Here is a 16,661-nt window from a genome sequence, read left to right on the forward strand (position 1 = left end):
CGTTAAGGTGTGCATTTCACACACATTTTCTACAAGGTGATGTAAGGTACAGAAGAGGCAGAATTGTGGTCTAGTTTTTTTTCAAGAATTTTCCTTTTGTGATTTTCTCAAGCTCCACAAACATCATAATTGAAAGTTTACTCAGCTACTAACAAAGCTGCATTTAGCTGCCCACAAATCATTCAATTTTTTAAAACATTTTTTGGTCTTTTTAATGAAAGAACATTCTTTAAGCAGAAATCTCCCTTAAGACAGTCAACTTCACAGCTCCTGAAGGCACTGTGGATCCACTGAGCAACAGATGTGGCCATTCTAGAGAAAGAAGTAGAAATAATTGTGGAGTATTAATTTTTAAGCCATTAGTAAATTTCATTCATTGATTAGTACTTAAAAACACAATTGTATACTCCTGAGAATTGAATAATCACTTTTCATAACTCAATCAATAAAGAAGGAATTATGTCTCATTATATGTGGCAAGGGATAAACTGACTTTACTTACCCAATTGTATCCAATTGTATCATTTTGTCTTGTATTTATTTATTCACAAAATATATGTTGAGTATAATATGTACTAGTTATAATGATAAATAAAGAAGACCTGGTTATTAACTTCATATGGCAGGGCATATAGTGTATTTTGGGAGAGAAAACTATTAACTATCAAGCAAACTTACAACCTAAAACTTAAATGTGCTAGAAAAATGTTATGGTCTGAATGTTTAGAGTCCCCTCAAAATTCATATGTTGAAATTCTAATCCTCAATGTAATAATAAGAGGAGGCAAGGCCTTTGGGAGTTAATTAGGGAACAAGAGAGGAACATCGTGAATGGCAGTAGTGTCCTTATAAAATACATGAGATGCTCACAATTCACAATAGTCAAGTTATGGACCCAGCCTAGATGCCTGTCAACAGAAGAACGGATAAAGAAAATTTGGTCTATATAAATAATGTAGTTTTACTCAGTCCTAAAGAGAAATGAAATTATGTCTTTTGCTGGTAAACAAATGGAACTTGAGGACATTATGTTAACTGAAATTAAGACAGACTCAGAAAGTCGAGAGAGAGAGAGAGAGAGAGAGAGAGAGAGAGAGAGAGAGAGAGAGAATATGAGCGAGAGCGGGGGAGAGGGGGAAGGAAGGAAATAAGGATAAGGGATCTCACTAAAATAGAAGGGAGACTAATAGAGAGAGGGAATCAAAAGGGAGAAAGGAGGAAAAGCATGAGGGAAATCCTGGGAAATAAATCTACCAGATTATTATATGTCTATGTATGAATATACAGTGAGTACATATGAATGGATATACACAATATATGTATATTATGTACATATATAACTATAACGCAATAAAGTACTCCTAGTAGTAGTAATAATAAGTAATAGAAGAGAGATTGGTAGAGTAGAGCAAGCAGATCAGTGGGAGGGAGGCGAGGAGGCAAACAAGTGTAGGGTAACGAGACTGATCAAAATGCTATGTGCATATACAAACATGGCATAATGAATACAGTTATTATGTATGCCTATAATGCACAGATTAAGAAAAAGATATGAGAAAGTTGGCTTCTTCTCTCTCTTCTGTCCTCTATATGAGGATATGAGAAGATGGCTATCTCTGACTAAGAAAGATGTCCCTCATCAGAAACCAGATTTGGCCAATACCTTGATCTTGGACCATGAGAAATTAGTTTCTGAGCCTCTAGAACCATGAAAGGTGTACAAATATATAAAAATAGATTCTACTATGATGTATGCAATAAATAAATAAATAAATAACAAAATGAATTTATGTTGTTCAAGACACCCAGTCTAAAATACTCTGTTATAGTATTCCAAACTAAGACAAAAGGATATAAATTAGGCAGTATTATGAGATGAACAAAAGACTGCCTACTTAAATTGGTGGCTAGGATAGACTTCTTTGTAGAGGTGATATTTGAGACAAGATCTGAAGACAGCTCCATATGAAGGTAGACCAAGAGCACAGGGAACAGTAGAAGGAGAAACAATGAAGTGACAAGAGTTTTATTACAGTTACGAAACTAAGGACTGATTGTGGCTCAGTGGTAGAGTGCTTGCCCAGCATGTGTGAGGCACTGGGTTTAATTCTTAGCACCATATGGAAAAATAAATAAATAAAAATAAAGTTATTAAAAAAAAGAAACTGAAAAAAGAACTAGGTGAGAATTTTAGGTTGGTGAAAAAGCAGTTTACAAATGAAATGGGAGAAATAGAAAGAGAAGGATCAGATATGCACAATTTGCTTTCATAATAAAGTATCAAAATAATGTAAAAAACTACAAAGAATAAAAAAATCTATACATTCTTCTCTGATTTGTCACTTTCTTCTCAACTAGTTAACTAGTAATAATGTTAATACTGTTATTACGATCACTATAATAATAATATTCTTACACTTCCTGAGTATGTACTCTGTGTCAGACACTTTGCCAGGCATTTTAAATACATTATCTAATTTCAATCTCACAGCATTCCCAGTGGGATCATTATTAATAGTCACACTTTTTAGTTCAGAAACTGAAGATCAGAAAGCTTAATATTACATCCAAAACCACACAGTTAATAAATGATAGAGCTGGAATTAAATACCAGGTTAGTCTGTCTCTAAAAATTCATCCTCTATTCTTATTTTTCTCAGATAATTGGTGTTAGATATATTATACTTTAATATGATAAAATCAAAAGTGTCTTTTGTAACATAAAACTTTTAAAATGATATTTTAAAACCTGAGCTTTTGTTGAAACACAGCAAGTGAGGGGAAAAGCCAGTCTATTATCCAAAAAGAATATCATCAGTTTAACCGAATCCTTATCCTTTCTAAATTACTATTAAGCAGAATTCTTATTCTGACTGCACATGAGAAAGAAAGACTCAGCCATCTCAAGAACCACAAGCAACATTTTAAAGCTTTACCATTTTGCTCAGAGGCACAGATTTTCTAACAAAATCTAGTTTTATGATCTTTCTTAATCTGCTAGCCCCATGACGTGATGAATGTACTGGGTTCCTAAGAGTATCAGTTTTTCAAACCGTGTGACTTTTGAGCAGAAATTGAGTTAGGGAATATGTGATGGCTTCTGCCACTGGGTATGCAAATCTAGCATTAGAACTCTGAGGAAAAGTCTTGCTCCCATAAACCTGCTTTTTGGAAGAAACTGTTTATTTTCCAAAATCTTCCAGGAATGTTTTTCTTATTACTTATCAATATGTTCTGTTACTTATAGGACAGATGCTCTACAATCCAGATCATTGGCACTCTCTTAATTAGAGAATCAGAGATCATCATGAAACACTAACAAAAGAGCCCATTGCAGTTCAATTTTAGTAAGGGCATAATTTCTAACGTAAGGCTAATCCTCCTATACATAACAAATATGAAGAGTGGACAAAATATAAAAACACAGTTGAAACCAATGGAGAGTGGCAAGCAAACACTAAATAGATTTCAACCTTGAAAGAAAGGAAATGTACTGTGTGAAAATCATTTTTACTTGGCACCTTCCCTTAGGGTACTCCCTAGTCTGTACAGATTGAGAACTATAACTCAAACAGAAAGCCACAATCTTATAGGCCAGAGACATCAGAGGAAAGCTTCTGGACGAGCAGAGTGGCTCAAAATAGTAAGGGACAAGTCAATATATAATTTCCTCAAATTCTTGGCTGACTTACTGAGGAGACTTTAAAGAGACAATAAGAGACCCCTAGCTGAGAATTTGAAAAAAATCAAGCAGAGATTTCAGATTCTGCTCACATTATAGGTAGCAGTGCTTGAAATGTAGGTCCTACCAAGTTAGAAAAGATTGATAGAAAAGTCATTTTTTTGCTGAAAACCCTAACAGGCCATAAGAAGAAGTAATATATCTCAAAAGTAATATATTCACCCTAAAACTAAAGGTAAATTTGGAGTAGTCATACCTAACTAATATAAAGCCAAGTTCTTGTAGTACAAGGTGATTAACCAGTGATTTAAAACCTGCTAGAACTAAAACAGTCTTCAGAGGAACATATCCTCCACAATATCCATATACTATTAAAATTAATAGACATGTGAAGAAAACCAGGAGAATGCAGCTCCTAATTGATAGAAAAATAATGAATTGTAACTGATCCAAAGATGACTCAGATGTAACCAGTAGATGAAGACTAGGAATTTTCTATCATAAATATGTTCAAAGATGTTAAAAAAAATGGTTACAATGAATGAACAGATGATAAATCTCAGCAAGTAAATTAAACTATAAAAGAAATTAAGTGGAAACTCTGGAACTGAAAAGTGGAATGTCTGAGATAAAAAATTCATTAGATACTCTTAACAACAGATTAGAGATGGCAGAAGAAAGTAAAATTGAGGACAAGGCCATGGACATACTAAATCTATAAGACAAATCTATAAGACAAAGAGAAAGAGTTTTTTTGTGTGTGTCTTTTAGGATAATTAAACCATCATGTAATAATCAAACTATTAAAAACCAAAGAGAATTTGAAAAGAGACAGAAGAGAAAAAAACATTTTCTATACAAGGGAACAAAGATACAAATGATGGCTGAATCAAAACAATGGATACTGGAAAACTAGAGTTATCACCTAAATGGCTGAAAACAAATCTATAAATCCTGATTTCTATATCCAGTAAAAAAATCTTTCAAAAATGAAGAAATTTTCAGACAAATGAAAGTTAAAAGAATTTGTTACCGCTAGCTTGCAATATAGAAGATAATAAAGGATTTTATTCAAGCTGAAGAGAAATGAGCAGATGGACTTTATATAATATTTAAGAAGAAATGAAGAACATCAGAAGTGGTAAATATGTAGATAGGTATAAAGTATAACAATTTTCTTCCCTTAATTTCCTTGAAAGATGTATGACTAATTAAAGCAAAAGTAATATGGGATTGTAAGTATTACAATGTACAGAGTTGTAAAGTACATGTTATTATAGCACAAAGGCTGGCTGGAATCAGCCTTTGTGCTATAATATTGAAAAGTTCTTATATTTTCTATTAATAGTATAATATTAAATATGGTTTTAATGTGATGTTAATGATATATAGTAATTTCTAGAAAAACAAAATAATTAGTTGTTATAATTTAAAATTTACAAAAAAAAACAATTAAAATGGACAAAATTTTTTAAAGTTTTTAAAAAAGAAAGGCAAGAATGAACAAATAAGAGCATGGAGAATATACTGAACAAGTAGAGACTAATGGCAAAATAATAGCCCTCGAATGCTCAGAGTCAAAAATTACATTAAACGTATGTAGACTGAACACCTCACTGAAAAGACCTGTTGCACACTGGATAAAAAGGTAAGGACTAAGTGTACATTATCTATTAAAAATGTACTTCAACTGTAAAACCAGGGACAGGGGTGGAGTGGCTAAATGGTAGAGTGTTTGACTACCATGTCCTAGACTATAGGTTCAATCTCAAGCATCACACATACACACATACTCTAAAATTTTAGAAGTTAGCATGTCTAAAACAATATACTATATCACTAAGTGAAACAAATTGATTTCAAGTCCAGAAGGAGGATTAGCTAAGATAATTTAGACAAAAAACATAAAAGGGTACATACCATGTGATTCTTTTATGTGGAATTTTAAAACAGGCAAAATGAATCTATCATTACGAAATAAAATTGAGGTTTTCTGTTGAAAGTACTACCTGAAAGAGGGCACAAAGGCACTCTCTAGAGTGTTGAATACATTACATACTTTGATTTATCAAAATCATTAAATTATATGCTTAACTGTGAATTTCACTGTAATAAATAATATCTTTATAAAAACTGGAATAGTGACTCACAAAACAGCCTGACTACAAGGAATATTATCACTCATTATCAATGCTAATTTTAAATAGCAATTATTTTTACATTGTGACACAGTAAAGTAAGCTTCCTTATGACCCTGCCATTTCTGTATATATTTATTGCTAAAGTTGTTTTTGCTCTTTTTATACTAAACTCTACAAATCAAATTTAGGAGACAGCTTTTAATTTTAAGTATATATATATATATATATATATATATATGTATATATATATATATATATCCATATCCCCTAGTATCTGTATAAAATATAAAATATATACTACTATCAATAATTTAGTAGAATCCAATTTCATACCCCTTTATTTTCAACCTTATTATAGTCAAAGTACATATGTGATTATATATCATATTTATCTTAATGGGTAATTATAAGCACCATGTTACTTTGATGACTAAATAATATCTTATATATCTTATAGTATCATATAATATCACAGTATCATGTAAATATAATTTAGAATATATAATTATATAATCAATACATTTGATACATATGTATTATAATATGTAGTATCAAAATTGAATCATATAGAATTACTATTATTGATCTAATCATGTTTCTTTTGAAAATTCTGGCATGATTTTGCATGCCAAATAATATTGAGATCAATATTGCTATGCATATATAATTCTATAGTTTAGATTTTAGATTTTTTGTTAGGCTAGGCCCTCAAAACTGAAATTGTAATGGATGGGGGTATGGCTGTTGACATGTATTTTTCAATGACAAGAATAGCGTATAATATAACAATTCAAGTACAGCTCTGTCAGCATTAGAGATTATTGTGGCCCTTTTCTTTTTTACTATAGTATATTAATATAATGATTTATTCAGCTAGTCTACATTTAGGTTTAAATTATTTAAAGGTTAAATGAGTTCCTTTTATGTTAATAGCTATTTTTTTAGTGAAATGTTTATTCATCCTTTGCTACTTTATTTATAGGGAAATAAATGTTTTTTATTAATTTTTTTTTAGTCTAAAAAGAAACTAATTAAATCTGATGAAAATATTTTTCCAGTTTCTAGTTTCTTTTTCTTTGCTAAATATTGATTGCTATAGAAGCTCTAAGCTTTCTTTCAATTTTATCATATTGAAGTTAGAAAAGACATCTGTCTTTTAGAAATTTGATTGATATAAAATTATTTTATTTGTTTTGATTTATTTTTAATGCTTAATACCTTATTCATGGATTTTGTTTTAATATAATACATTATATCAAATTATTTCCCATAAGTTGTTATCCAGTCATTCAAATATTTATGGAATAATCTTTTCAAAGCAGTCCTGATCATATATTGAAACTTTATTATAATTTTTCCTGTCTATGAATTTGGTTCTTAGGTCTAGTTATTTATTCTAATATTAGTGCAGAGATCCACTTTCACAACTTCAATTTTGCAGTTTTTGATACATAAAGGTAACATTTAGGAAGTCAGGAACTTTATTCTTATTACACTGCATTTTCTACCATTACTCACTTGTTTCAGTATTATATCACAGTCTCCTTAGGAGTCAAAGACATCCCCTGGTTTCCAATTTGAAAAGTTTCCTGCTGAGTGATGATTTATTAAAGGAACAGGACTTGTAATATCTCCCTCTTCTTATTTCTCACCTGGATAATCCTCTTTGTTCTGAAGCTCAAAACTCTATGACCAATTAAAAGGATGCTTCTCTATGAGATTTAGGAAAGGTAACCTTATTAATTATTTTTGACTCAGGAGTTCAACTTTTGAGTGAAAGATGCATTTTTTAACCTTTGAAAATTAAATTTGAAGATACCTTCAAAAAGGTGAAAGGGAAAAATCTTACCATGTTTTCCACAGGTAACTCCTGATGTTGCCTTACTTTAAGAGATATTTATTCCTTGTAACTGTATAGCCTCTAAGTACAGTAAATCTTTCCTACAGACCTTCTATCACAGTTGTAATGTTGTCTTCATCTGTGTCATGACTTTATAAATATCCATTTAGTTCACATAGAAACCCACATTTATTGAATACTTTCTCTCAATGTGTTGGCCATGAAATTTCCTGTGTGGATATTTCACTTAATTCTTATAGCAACCATCTCAAGTAGATACTATTACTTCCCGGTACTACTATTATTCACATTTTTCAGGTAAGCAAGCTAAACCACAGAGAAATTGAAGCAGGTCTCCTGAAATCACATAATTAATATTGCTGACTATGCTTTGACTCCAGATATCCTGATTTTCAGACCATGTTCTTGATCTCTAGACCTACTCTTGTCAAACAGGACACCCTGTGATGACAGAAATGTTCTCTACACGTACTGTCTAATATTATAGCTAGTAGCCACATGTGGCTATTGAGCAACTGAACATGGCCAGTGTAACTGAGAAACTATATTTTAAATTTGTTTAATTTTCACTAATTTAAATTCAAATAACCTGCATAGGATCACTCAAGACAATTATTTCCGGGAATGCTGATCACTACATCCCAGGTACCAGCATAATGCCCACACTGTTGTTAGGCTTTGAGATTATTTATTTAGTTTTAGAGTTGATTCCAAAATTAAAACAATGAAGTACTAAAGCCACTAAATTAAATTTTACAGCAATAATAATCCAATTAGAATGTTTTCAGCTTTGACATTTATTTACTGACTAAAAATGAATAATTCAAAGTAGGGTGGAATGGGGAGGTAATGTGCTCTAGAAACACTGAATTGTGAAGAATGCTTACCTCCAAATCCATACCTAACACTTGTTTTGCATAAACTTCATTTTTAAAATAACACAAAATAAATGTAATAAAATGAATATTTGGGCTAAATTTGGTAAAATTGAACTTACTGTTATAACTCATTTAATAAGAAGGCAAATGACCTCAAATATTACATCTAAGATCAGCACCATGTGACAAGAAGAAATAATTTTACTATCAAAATACATTTTTTGGAACACATTCCTACTAACAGTCAAAAGTTTCTAGCAGTTGTTTATAAAGTAGTGAATGGCAGGCTTATTCATGCTCTTTACCTAAGAAAACATACTAATGTTTACTGCCTGTTACTTGAATGCACTTTACTTACTAAAAGTACCCATCTGAGCTATATATACATCTCCTTCTATCATGTGGCATATATTTTTGTTGTCACTACTCTGTACAGTTAGATAAGGGTGAGGAAGGACCCAATTCTATTCAGTAATTAAATGTCAGAAAGAATTCCCTGTTTGGACACTAGCACTGAAGTTTTGAGATATGTACTATTAAGTGTACTCATGTTAAACATATATTAAAAAAGAAACACTGCAGATACATTATTAGTAAATTATTGTACTGGATACCTTCAAGTTTGCTGGTGTGCTTTTAGAAAACAGCAGTAAATGATCAATCAAAAAGCTTGACTGACAAATTATATGATTAAAAGAGCAAGAGATTTGGGTATGAAAGAGGAAAAAAAATATCTTAAGTCCTAAATAATTTTATATGTCTTGGTTCCATTACATCAAGCTACCTTAATAAGAATTTATATCAAGTAAATTTGAATTAAGTTGCTGTATTGAGAACTTCACACGATGAAAATTCTCACAAACCAGAGCAGATATAGACATGCAATGTTGCAAAAATCTGGTGTTTTTGCTTTTTGTTGTTGTTAAGCCTTTATATTATTTAGTTTCAGTGTTGTTCCCAAAATTATAAATATGAAGTACAAAACCATTCAATTTTATAGGAATAACAATCAGAATGTTTTCAACTTGGTCACTATCTATGAACTCCTTCTACTTTGCCTATGTTATCCACTTTTTGCTTTCACTGAAGTAAAAGGTATAATGCTCTATTTTCCTATGAGAAGAGAAAAATCTATATACTGATTTCTCACCAACGGAAGGAATATGGTAAACACAGATCTTAAACTCTTCAATTCAATGTAATTGACCATAACAAACCAAGAAACATGCCCATTTTTGCCATATTGATTTCTACTTTAGAAAATGCAATGTATCTACTTTGTCAATATATTTTACAGACCTTGTAAAAGAACTATATACAAATCAATATAATATTGTTTTCTAACATGACAGAAGAAACATGTAGTTTGCTTTGTCGTTGTTTTAAAGATGTGTACAGTTTGATACATTAGGGCAGTATAAGTAGGGTGTTTCTACTGATCATTCTGGCTTCAGTCCATTCACTCTCCTTCTCCCTGAATATACATTGGAGGATGCATGAGAAAGTCAGCCTTGGTTCTAATAAACCTGAGCAGCACTCCTCCCACCTCTGTTTGAACAACAAATAGGGGAAAAAAAGCTTCCCATTGTTCAGGTTAAGCACACTAGTACCTCTAAGCCCTGGGTGCTGCTGGCAAAGTGCTTTCAGTACCTGAATTTAATGGGATTTACCTTGCACTGGCAGAGGGTACACTCAGTGCCATGTTTGATCCACGAGGACCCAGTGAAGCGAACCACATTCATCTCGTCCAGGCAAGTTTTGGTGATGTCATTGCGGATGGTGTCTGCCTGACAAGGGTCGGTGACACAGCGTGGGCAGCATTCATTCTCTGGAAGGACACTGAATTCACACTCCACATCTGGGCAAGGCAGGGGCCAACAGTCAACTTCCCCCTGCTATAAGAAAAACAGATGAGTAAGGACCAGATGGAGAGGAAGGGAGAAAATGGAAGGAGGCAGAGAAGAAGGAGGGGAACACAATGCTTACTGAATACTCAATTTATTTGATTGATATTTACATTTAGACCTTTAAAGCCAGTGAATCTTACAAGGAATCTACAAAAGCCCTCTCAGAGTGATGAGATCTATCCTGAAGCTAGGTTTATAAGCACTTTTCAAGGATTAAAAAAAGAATAATAATAAAGCAAAATCAACAACCATTTCTCTTTAAAAAATAAAAATTGCATGCCCCTTTCTTTTTCCTGACAAAGAAAAACTGTTTAATGTGGAAGAATGCTTCCATTTAACTTTCTGATCATGAGATAACATTTTTATTATTTTGATCTTTTTTCTTCTAACTTCTCATTTATTCCTTTCTCATAGAGAAAGCTTTGCCCATTTACTAAAATGAACAAAAAAATGAAAGGAATTTGACAATTTTCATGTTCATTTATGTGTTTCTCAGTGTAAGGACTTTGAGCCACTCCTCAAAAACCCAAACCAAAACAAACAACATGAAAATCCCCAAAACCTAGGAACTGACTTCTTCAGTCTTTTTTATTCCATGTGGGAAAATTGTGTAAATTGTATCTTTTTAAAAACATGGTCCCACCTGTTTCCTATTTTCTTCATGATTCCAAATCTCATGGCATTCGAGATGAAAGCAGCCTTCAGGCACAGAAACTGACCTTGCTCTTTCAATTGATTTTTGGGTTGAGATAATAAAAAGGAAGTAACAAAAAAAATCATTGCCTCAAAAATATCCTCACACAAATAGGAAATTAGCCATAAGTTTAAAAGTAGCCTCTTCTGTGAAACTGTCTACTACGAAGACATGCAGAACAATTTTCCTTTTCTTTTACATAATTAGAAACAAAACATTTGCTCAACTGAAAAAAAGTCAGTGTTTTCTTTATCAAGTCTTTACTTATTGTTTCCAGGAAAATTTCACAAACCTTATTTTAAAATTCAATTCTTTATGTATTTATTTCATATTCATAGTATGTACAAAAGAAGGTGCCCACAGAATAGCACTGACAGCAACAAACTTCATAAGGAAAAGAATGTCAATTTTTGTTTTTGCCTTATTAAGTGTGAGAAATGAAGAAATGGATTAACAAAATCTCTTGTGGAAAAAGAATATTTTATTTTTTCACATTTGCTATTGTGCTACCCACAATTGTCTTTAAGTAAACATAAACTAGATGGGATGAGGGAAGCAGGACTCTTTTCTTTCTTTGAGACTTGGAAATACACCTGAAAGAGACATCACTCCCAGAGAAAAGAATGTACAATGTAATGTGCCACTTCTAACAAAGAATGTTCTTCTCTGGTCCACCATTTTATCATCCTGACCAAGCTCATTTTTTGAAACTGCCAATACTATAGCCAGGTACTGGCTAATGGTAGACAGCAAGGACAGGGCTGCTTTTCTGTTTAGCTTCCAGGCCTAAGCTTTCTCTCCATTTCATGTACCTAAACTTACCAGGCAGCGGCACTGTTGGCAATTCTGGACCCAGGTATCACCACTGTTGTATAAGGTTTCCCCATTTTGATGGAGGCACTGACTGCTAAGCCTTGGATCACATTCAGGGCAGCAAAAAAGATCAACTGTGGGATTCTCACAATCACAAACCATCCGTCGACACATAACGAACCCATTCTGTATGGGAAGGGAAAAATAAGAATACCAAACCCTCCATTTCTCAGTGTACTAACGTTACATGGAGGATGAAATAATTCACACAGTTTACTAAACACAATATAGTTTCTTTAAAACTCCATTTTATAGCTAACATGTAGAAATTACTCAAGCTGGAGGACTTCCAATTTCCTTTCTATATACTCCTCCTCAAATGACTTGACCAGAAAGAAATTTTCCAGAAGTAATTGGAATGATAACCCCTGTATGGTCCTTATATACATATAAATGAGTGTATAGATGTATAAATATTCACATATTTGTGTATTAGTACAGTAATTTGAATACTATCTAAATTTTGTTTTGTGAGAAGGCAAGTATTTGATAACTAGGTTTCACATATTGCTAAATATCTGCAATATTTTAAACCTTATATTTTTGTACACACTATTATCAATTTCCTTCATGCTTACTGAGTCTCTAGTACATAGTATTATTCATTTAACTGTAATTTAAGTCTCTATTATAAACTGGTACATATAACAAAATACCTTTCTAAAATTGAAATATAGTCCAAAAAGATATTTTTCACCCTTGGGTCATAGCTTGTCTATTCTGGTTTCATTTATGTATTCACTCAAACATGATATTTTGACTATGGAAAAATGAACATAGTTAATAATAAAATCTTATCACCATGTGAAGATAAACACATTGTAGTAGTATAACACAATGGACTTCTGTTCAGCAATATAATGAAGAGGGGATATAATGGAAGATATATGTAACAACTGAACCAATCTCAAAGAACACAATGTTGAAATAAAGAAGTCAGACAGAAAGAGAATGTACCTTGTGATTCCATTTATAGGAGGCTCTAGAAAGTATTAATTTTATCTATAAGAAATAGAAGGTGAGTTTGCCTTTGTGTGTACAGAATTAACCAGGAAGGGATACAGGCAACATTTGGGTTACTAGAAATGTTCAATAATATTAATTGTGACGGTGGTTAAATGGATGTATTCATTTATTAAGACATTGAACTGTACAATTGAAATAAATGCAGATTTATTTATACTAACCTGACATGAACACACAGAGCACCGGTCATTTTCCAACACCCAAATCTGACCATTGTGTTTGACTTTTCCATCATGGATGCAGTCCCCAGTGCAATTCTTTCCATGAGGACACCGACAATCATATCCGCCATCCAAGTTGAAGCAAATGGTATCATTGGCACAGCTGTGCCTTCCAGTCCCACATTCATCTATATCTATAGCCAAGAAGAAGCAGCATGCAGTGTGCTTAGAACATGCTGTTTCAAATCATTTCAATCAGGCAAGTTGCCTCCTGACATAAAGCATTTAACTGTAAATTAATTTTCACCTTACTGGTATGCATCTCCTATTAAATGCTGACTAAAGCATTGTGAATGACCTGGGGATTTCCCAGGAAAATATTATCAACATTTGATTTTAAAAACCAGATAACATTGGCTAAAATTTCAAATTTTTATCTCTGTAAATACCATTAGGCTTTATGAAACATTAATATTTTTGAAAGTAAGAATATAACTCAATTTATCATACAAAACAGCGTGGTAGCAGAAATTCTAAAAAGGATATCATCCCCAATGTTAAGCTGGTACTCATAGACATTCCTTCTTAGTTGGAGAGAAATGTCATAGGACCCCTGAGGCATTTTATTCAATTTCAAATTCTATTCTCACAGCTATACCACCCTAATGTAAGCTCCTTCCAGTGTTTTGCCCAAGTGTTCTTTCTTTATAGACCAGGTATTCTGACACTGTCTTTAGATCCTCTACTCACTCATGGAAGGCAAATGACCATCAGCGATTACAATCACCTTCAAAAGAATCCACTCTGTCTTAACTTTCCATCTCATATTACCACTTTATCCCCTGCCTGACTCAATTGGCAACTGCCCATTCTTCACCTAACCTCATCTGCTTCATGGCAATCACAGGCTAGAGCATTTTCATACAGATGAAAAGCAAACATATCTCGACCCACAGATCAGGTCTGTAAGAGGAGATGTGATTCATATTATTTACCCCACAATTTAAAGGTCACAAGCCAAAATATATTTCAGAGAGATTTTATGAGTGGCAATAAGCAGTGATTTCCCATTTCATCAGTTTCCTCTAAGTAAAGGTCAAGAGAGAAAGAATTAAATCATGGTAGGAAAAGCAGGTTAGAAGATGAAATGTATAGATTTAACTAGGGGAACCAAACACTGATTTTCCATGAAGATTTTAAAGATGGAATTTAGTAAATATTTTTCTTAAATGATTTGATTTCAACATTAATTTAAGAATTAGACCAGTCAAAATTATATCTTGGCCACATTTAAATTCTTAAGTATTAGAGTTCTGTTATAAATTTGTTCCTGAAAATAAGCCATGGGATATATTTTCTCTGTATTTACCTTGATTTATATTAGTTTCCATTTCAACAAGACCAACAAATTAAAACAAAGGCTGAAACTGTTGCTATTAATACAGAGAGAATAGTGCTATTTGTGACTATAGACAACAAACAAAAAGAGAACTGTTAGCCAGCATGTAGACATACTTTTAAAAATTAATTATATATATATATATATTTTTTTTCAGACCCAAGGAAATGTCTCTTTGTAATGAAAATGAAATTTTATAAATTAGCTCTGTATTTGGTCTACTCAGAATGATGAGGTATATTTGATGACTTGATCTTTGTCTCCATTTGAGTTAGAAGTTATAGTAAGCAGAAAAAAACATTAACCATAATAATTCAACCTCTTTGACCACAAGTTCTACAGATACATGTTAATGCATAACCTTTTAAATATCCACTATAAAAATGTTATCCCACTAATGGTAATGGCTGAATTTTTGCAAACATTTCATTTTACTTGATGTTTAAAATACAAGCTGTGAGACAAAGTAATGCAGTTTTTTTTTTTCCCTGAAAAGGCACTAAGAGACCTTGAGTTTTCTGCAAAAGACAAAGAAGAGATGTCCAGGCACACAAAGAATATGTGTTCTTAAGCACATTTATAATAAAAAAATAGAGTAAAATGTTGCTTACAAGGGTTGGCATGTGGTTTCATATCTGGAAAAATGTATAGGCAGAAGTACCACAATGAGCTATTTTCTGACCTCCTGTTCTCCAACAGGATTTGTATTAGTTTGCACTCACCTTTTTTTTTTTTTTTACACTTGTTATCTAAACTGGGTTTCACAAGGCAGAAAATTTCCCAAATTGATAAGTGATACTGGAGTTTTCACATCTAAATGGCTTTTACTTTTGAAAAACTATAATGATATGTGAAAATTCCAATTTTACAAATATTGATAATTTATTTAGTGAGTGACTATTGAAGAAATAATGTTGCTAAATCCATTGGTTAAGTCTCAGTGTTTTTCTCTAGCTTGATTTAGCAGCAGCATTTGACACAGCTCACTTCCTTCCTTGATAATTTTTTCTTATTTGTTTCTTAATACATTGATAGCTTCTTCTGGATCTTTCTCCTATCTATATATTCCCTAGGTTTGGCAATTATACTATAAATAAGATTTATTCATTGAAAAGAGAAGATAAAGAGTGATTTAGTGTGTTTTGAGTCTGTTTGAAGGTCTAAAGTTTTGAGCTATCAAGATGTGTTTGAGAAACAGAAATACTGGTGAAATAAATGTCCACTGAGAGAGCAGAGTAGGCAGCAGGCAGCCATATAGGTGAAGTGGCACTCAGGCCCTGATAAAGGTCATATTAAGAAATTTTAACTTTATTATAAAGGCAGTAAAATGTTAATTTAGAGAAATGAAAAAAATAGATTTTCATTTTAGAAAGAGTCCTTAGACTTCCTTTTGTTAAATAATTAGAATTCGAAGCTAGAAGTTCAGTGAGTAGGCTGTTTCAGTAGTCCAGGCAAGAGATGATCATACAACAAAAGCAGATTCACATAGTGGTTGCTGCCTACTGGGTTCTGGGTATTTTTCATATAATGACTCATTTAATTGTCACAACAACACTTGAAGGTACAAAGGATTCCTAATTTTGTAAATTAGGAAAATGAGTCATAGAAATATTGCATAACTTCCCCAATAGCACAGTCAGTAAGATAGGAGCCAAGTTTGTATTCTTAAACAAACTGGTGTACTGAGTGTCAGCTGTGGCAATGCATAGAAAGAGACTATGCAGAAACAATCAGTGTCATTAAGTGACTTGTTGAATTGGAATATTAAAATGACAGAAGGATCAGGATGATATGTAGATTTCCACCTTGAAAATTTTGATTGATCATATACATAGAAGAGGGAGACCTTGCTGGGGAGGAGAGAGGGGGCAGGGCAAGCAGTCATGTTCCCAGGTTAGGACATCTTGAACACCTTGAAATGCATTTTCCTTTAGGCCTCCAAGTGGAATTGTCCAATAAGTAGTTGGCTATATAGGTCTGGAGCTCAAAAAAATAGGACCACATCAAAATATAATTTTGGTCAGATATGTTTTCATCAT

At 32.5% G+C, this 16,661-nt stretch overlaps 1 protein-coding gene across 2 annotated transcripts in view; it reads right to left on the minus strand.

The window, feature by feature from the left end:
• Positions 1–240: 240 nt before the first annotated feature.
• Nell2 (neural EGFL like 2) overlaps positions 241–16,661 on the minus strand; it is a 366,697-nt gene continuing 350,276 nt past the window's right edge. For both annotated transcript variants that reach the window (XM_076852784.1, XM_076852783.1), the window contains exons 17-20: positions 13,224–13,417; positions 11,986–12,162; positions 10,233–10,457; positions 241–312 (exon numbers count right to left, since the gene is read on the minus strand). In XM_076852784.1, coding sequence (XP_076708899.1) covers positions 262–312; positions 10,233–10,457; positions 11,986–12,162; positions 13,224–13,417 — 647 coding nt within the window. In that variant the 3' untranslated portion in view covers positions 241–261. The remainder of the gene's footprint in view (positions 313–10,232; positions 10,458–11,985; positions 12,163–13,223; positions 13,418–16,661) is intronic.

The sequence above is a fragment of the Callospermophilus lateralis genome, chromosome 4, assembly GCF_048772815.1.
Source record: "Callospermophilus lateralis isolate mCalLat2 chromosome 4, mCalLat2.hap1, whole genome shotgun sequence".
Classification (NCBI taxonomy): Eukaryota; Metazoa; Chordata; class Mammalia; order Rodentia; family Sciuridae; genus Callospermophilus; species Callospermophilus lateralis.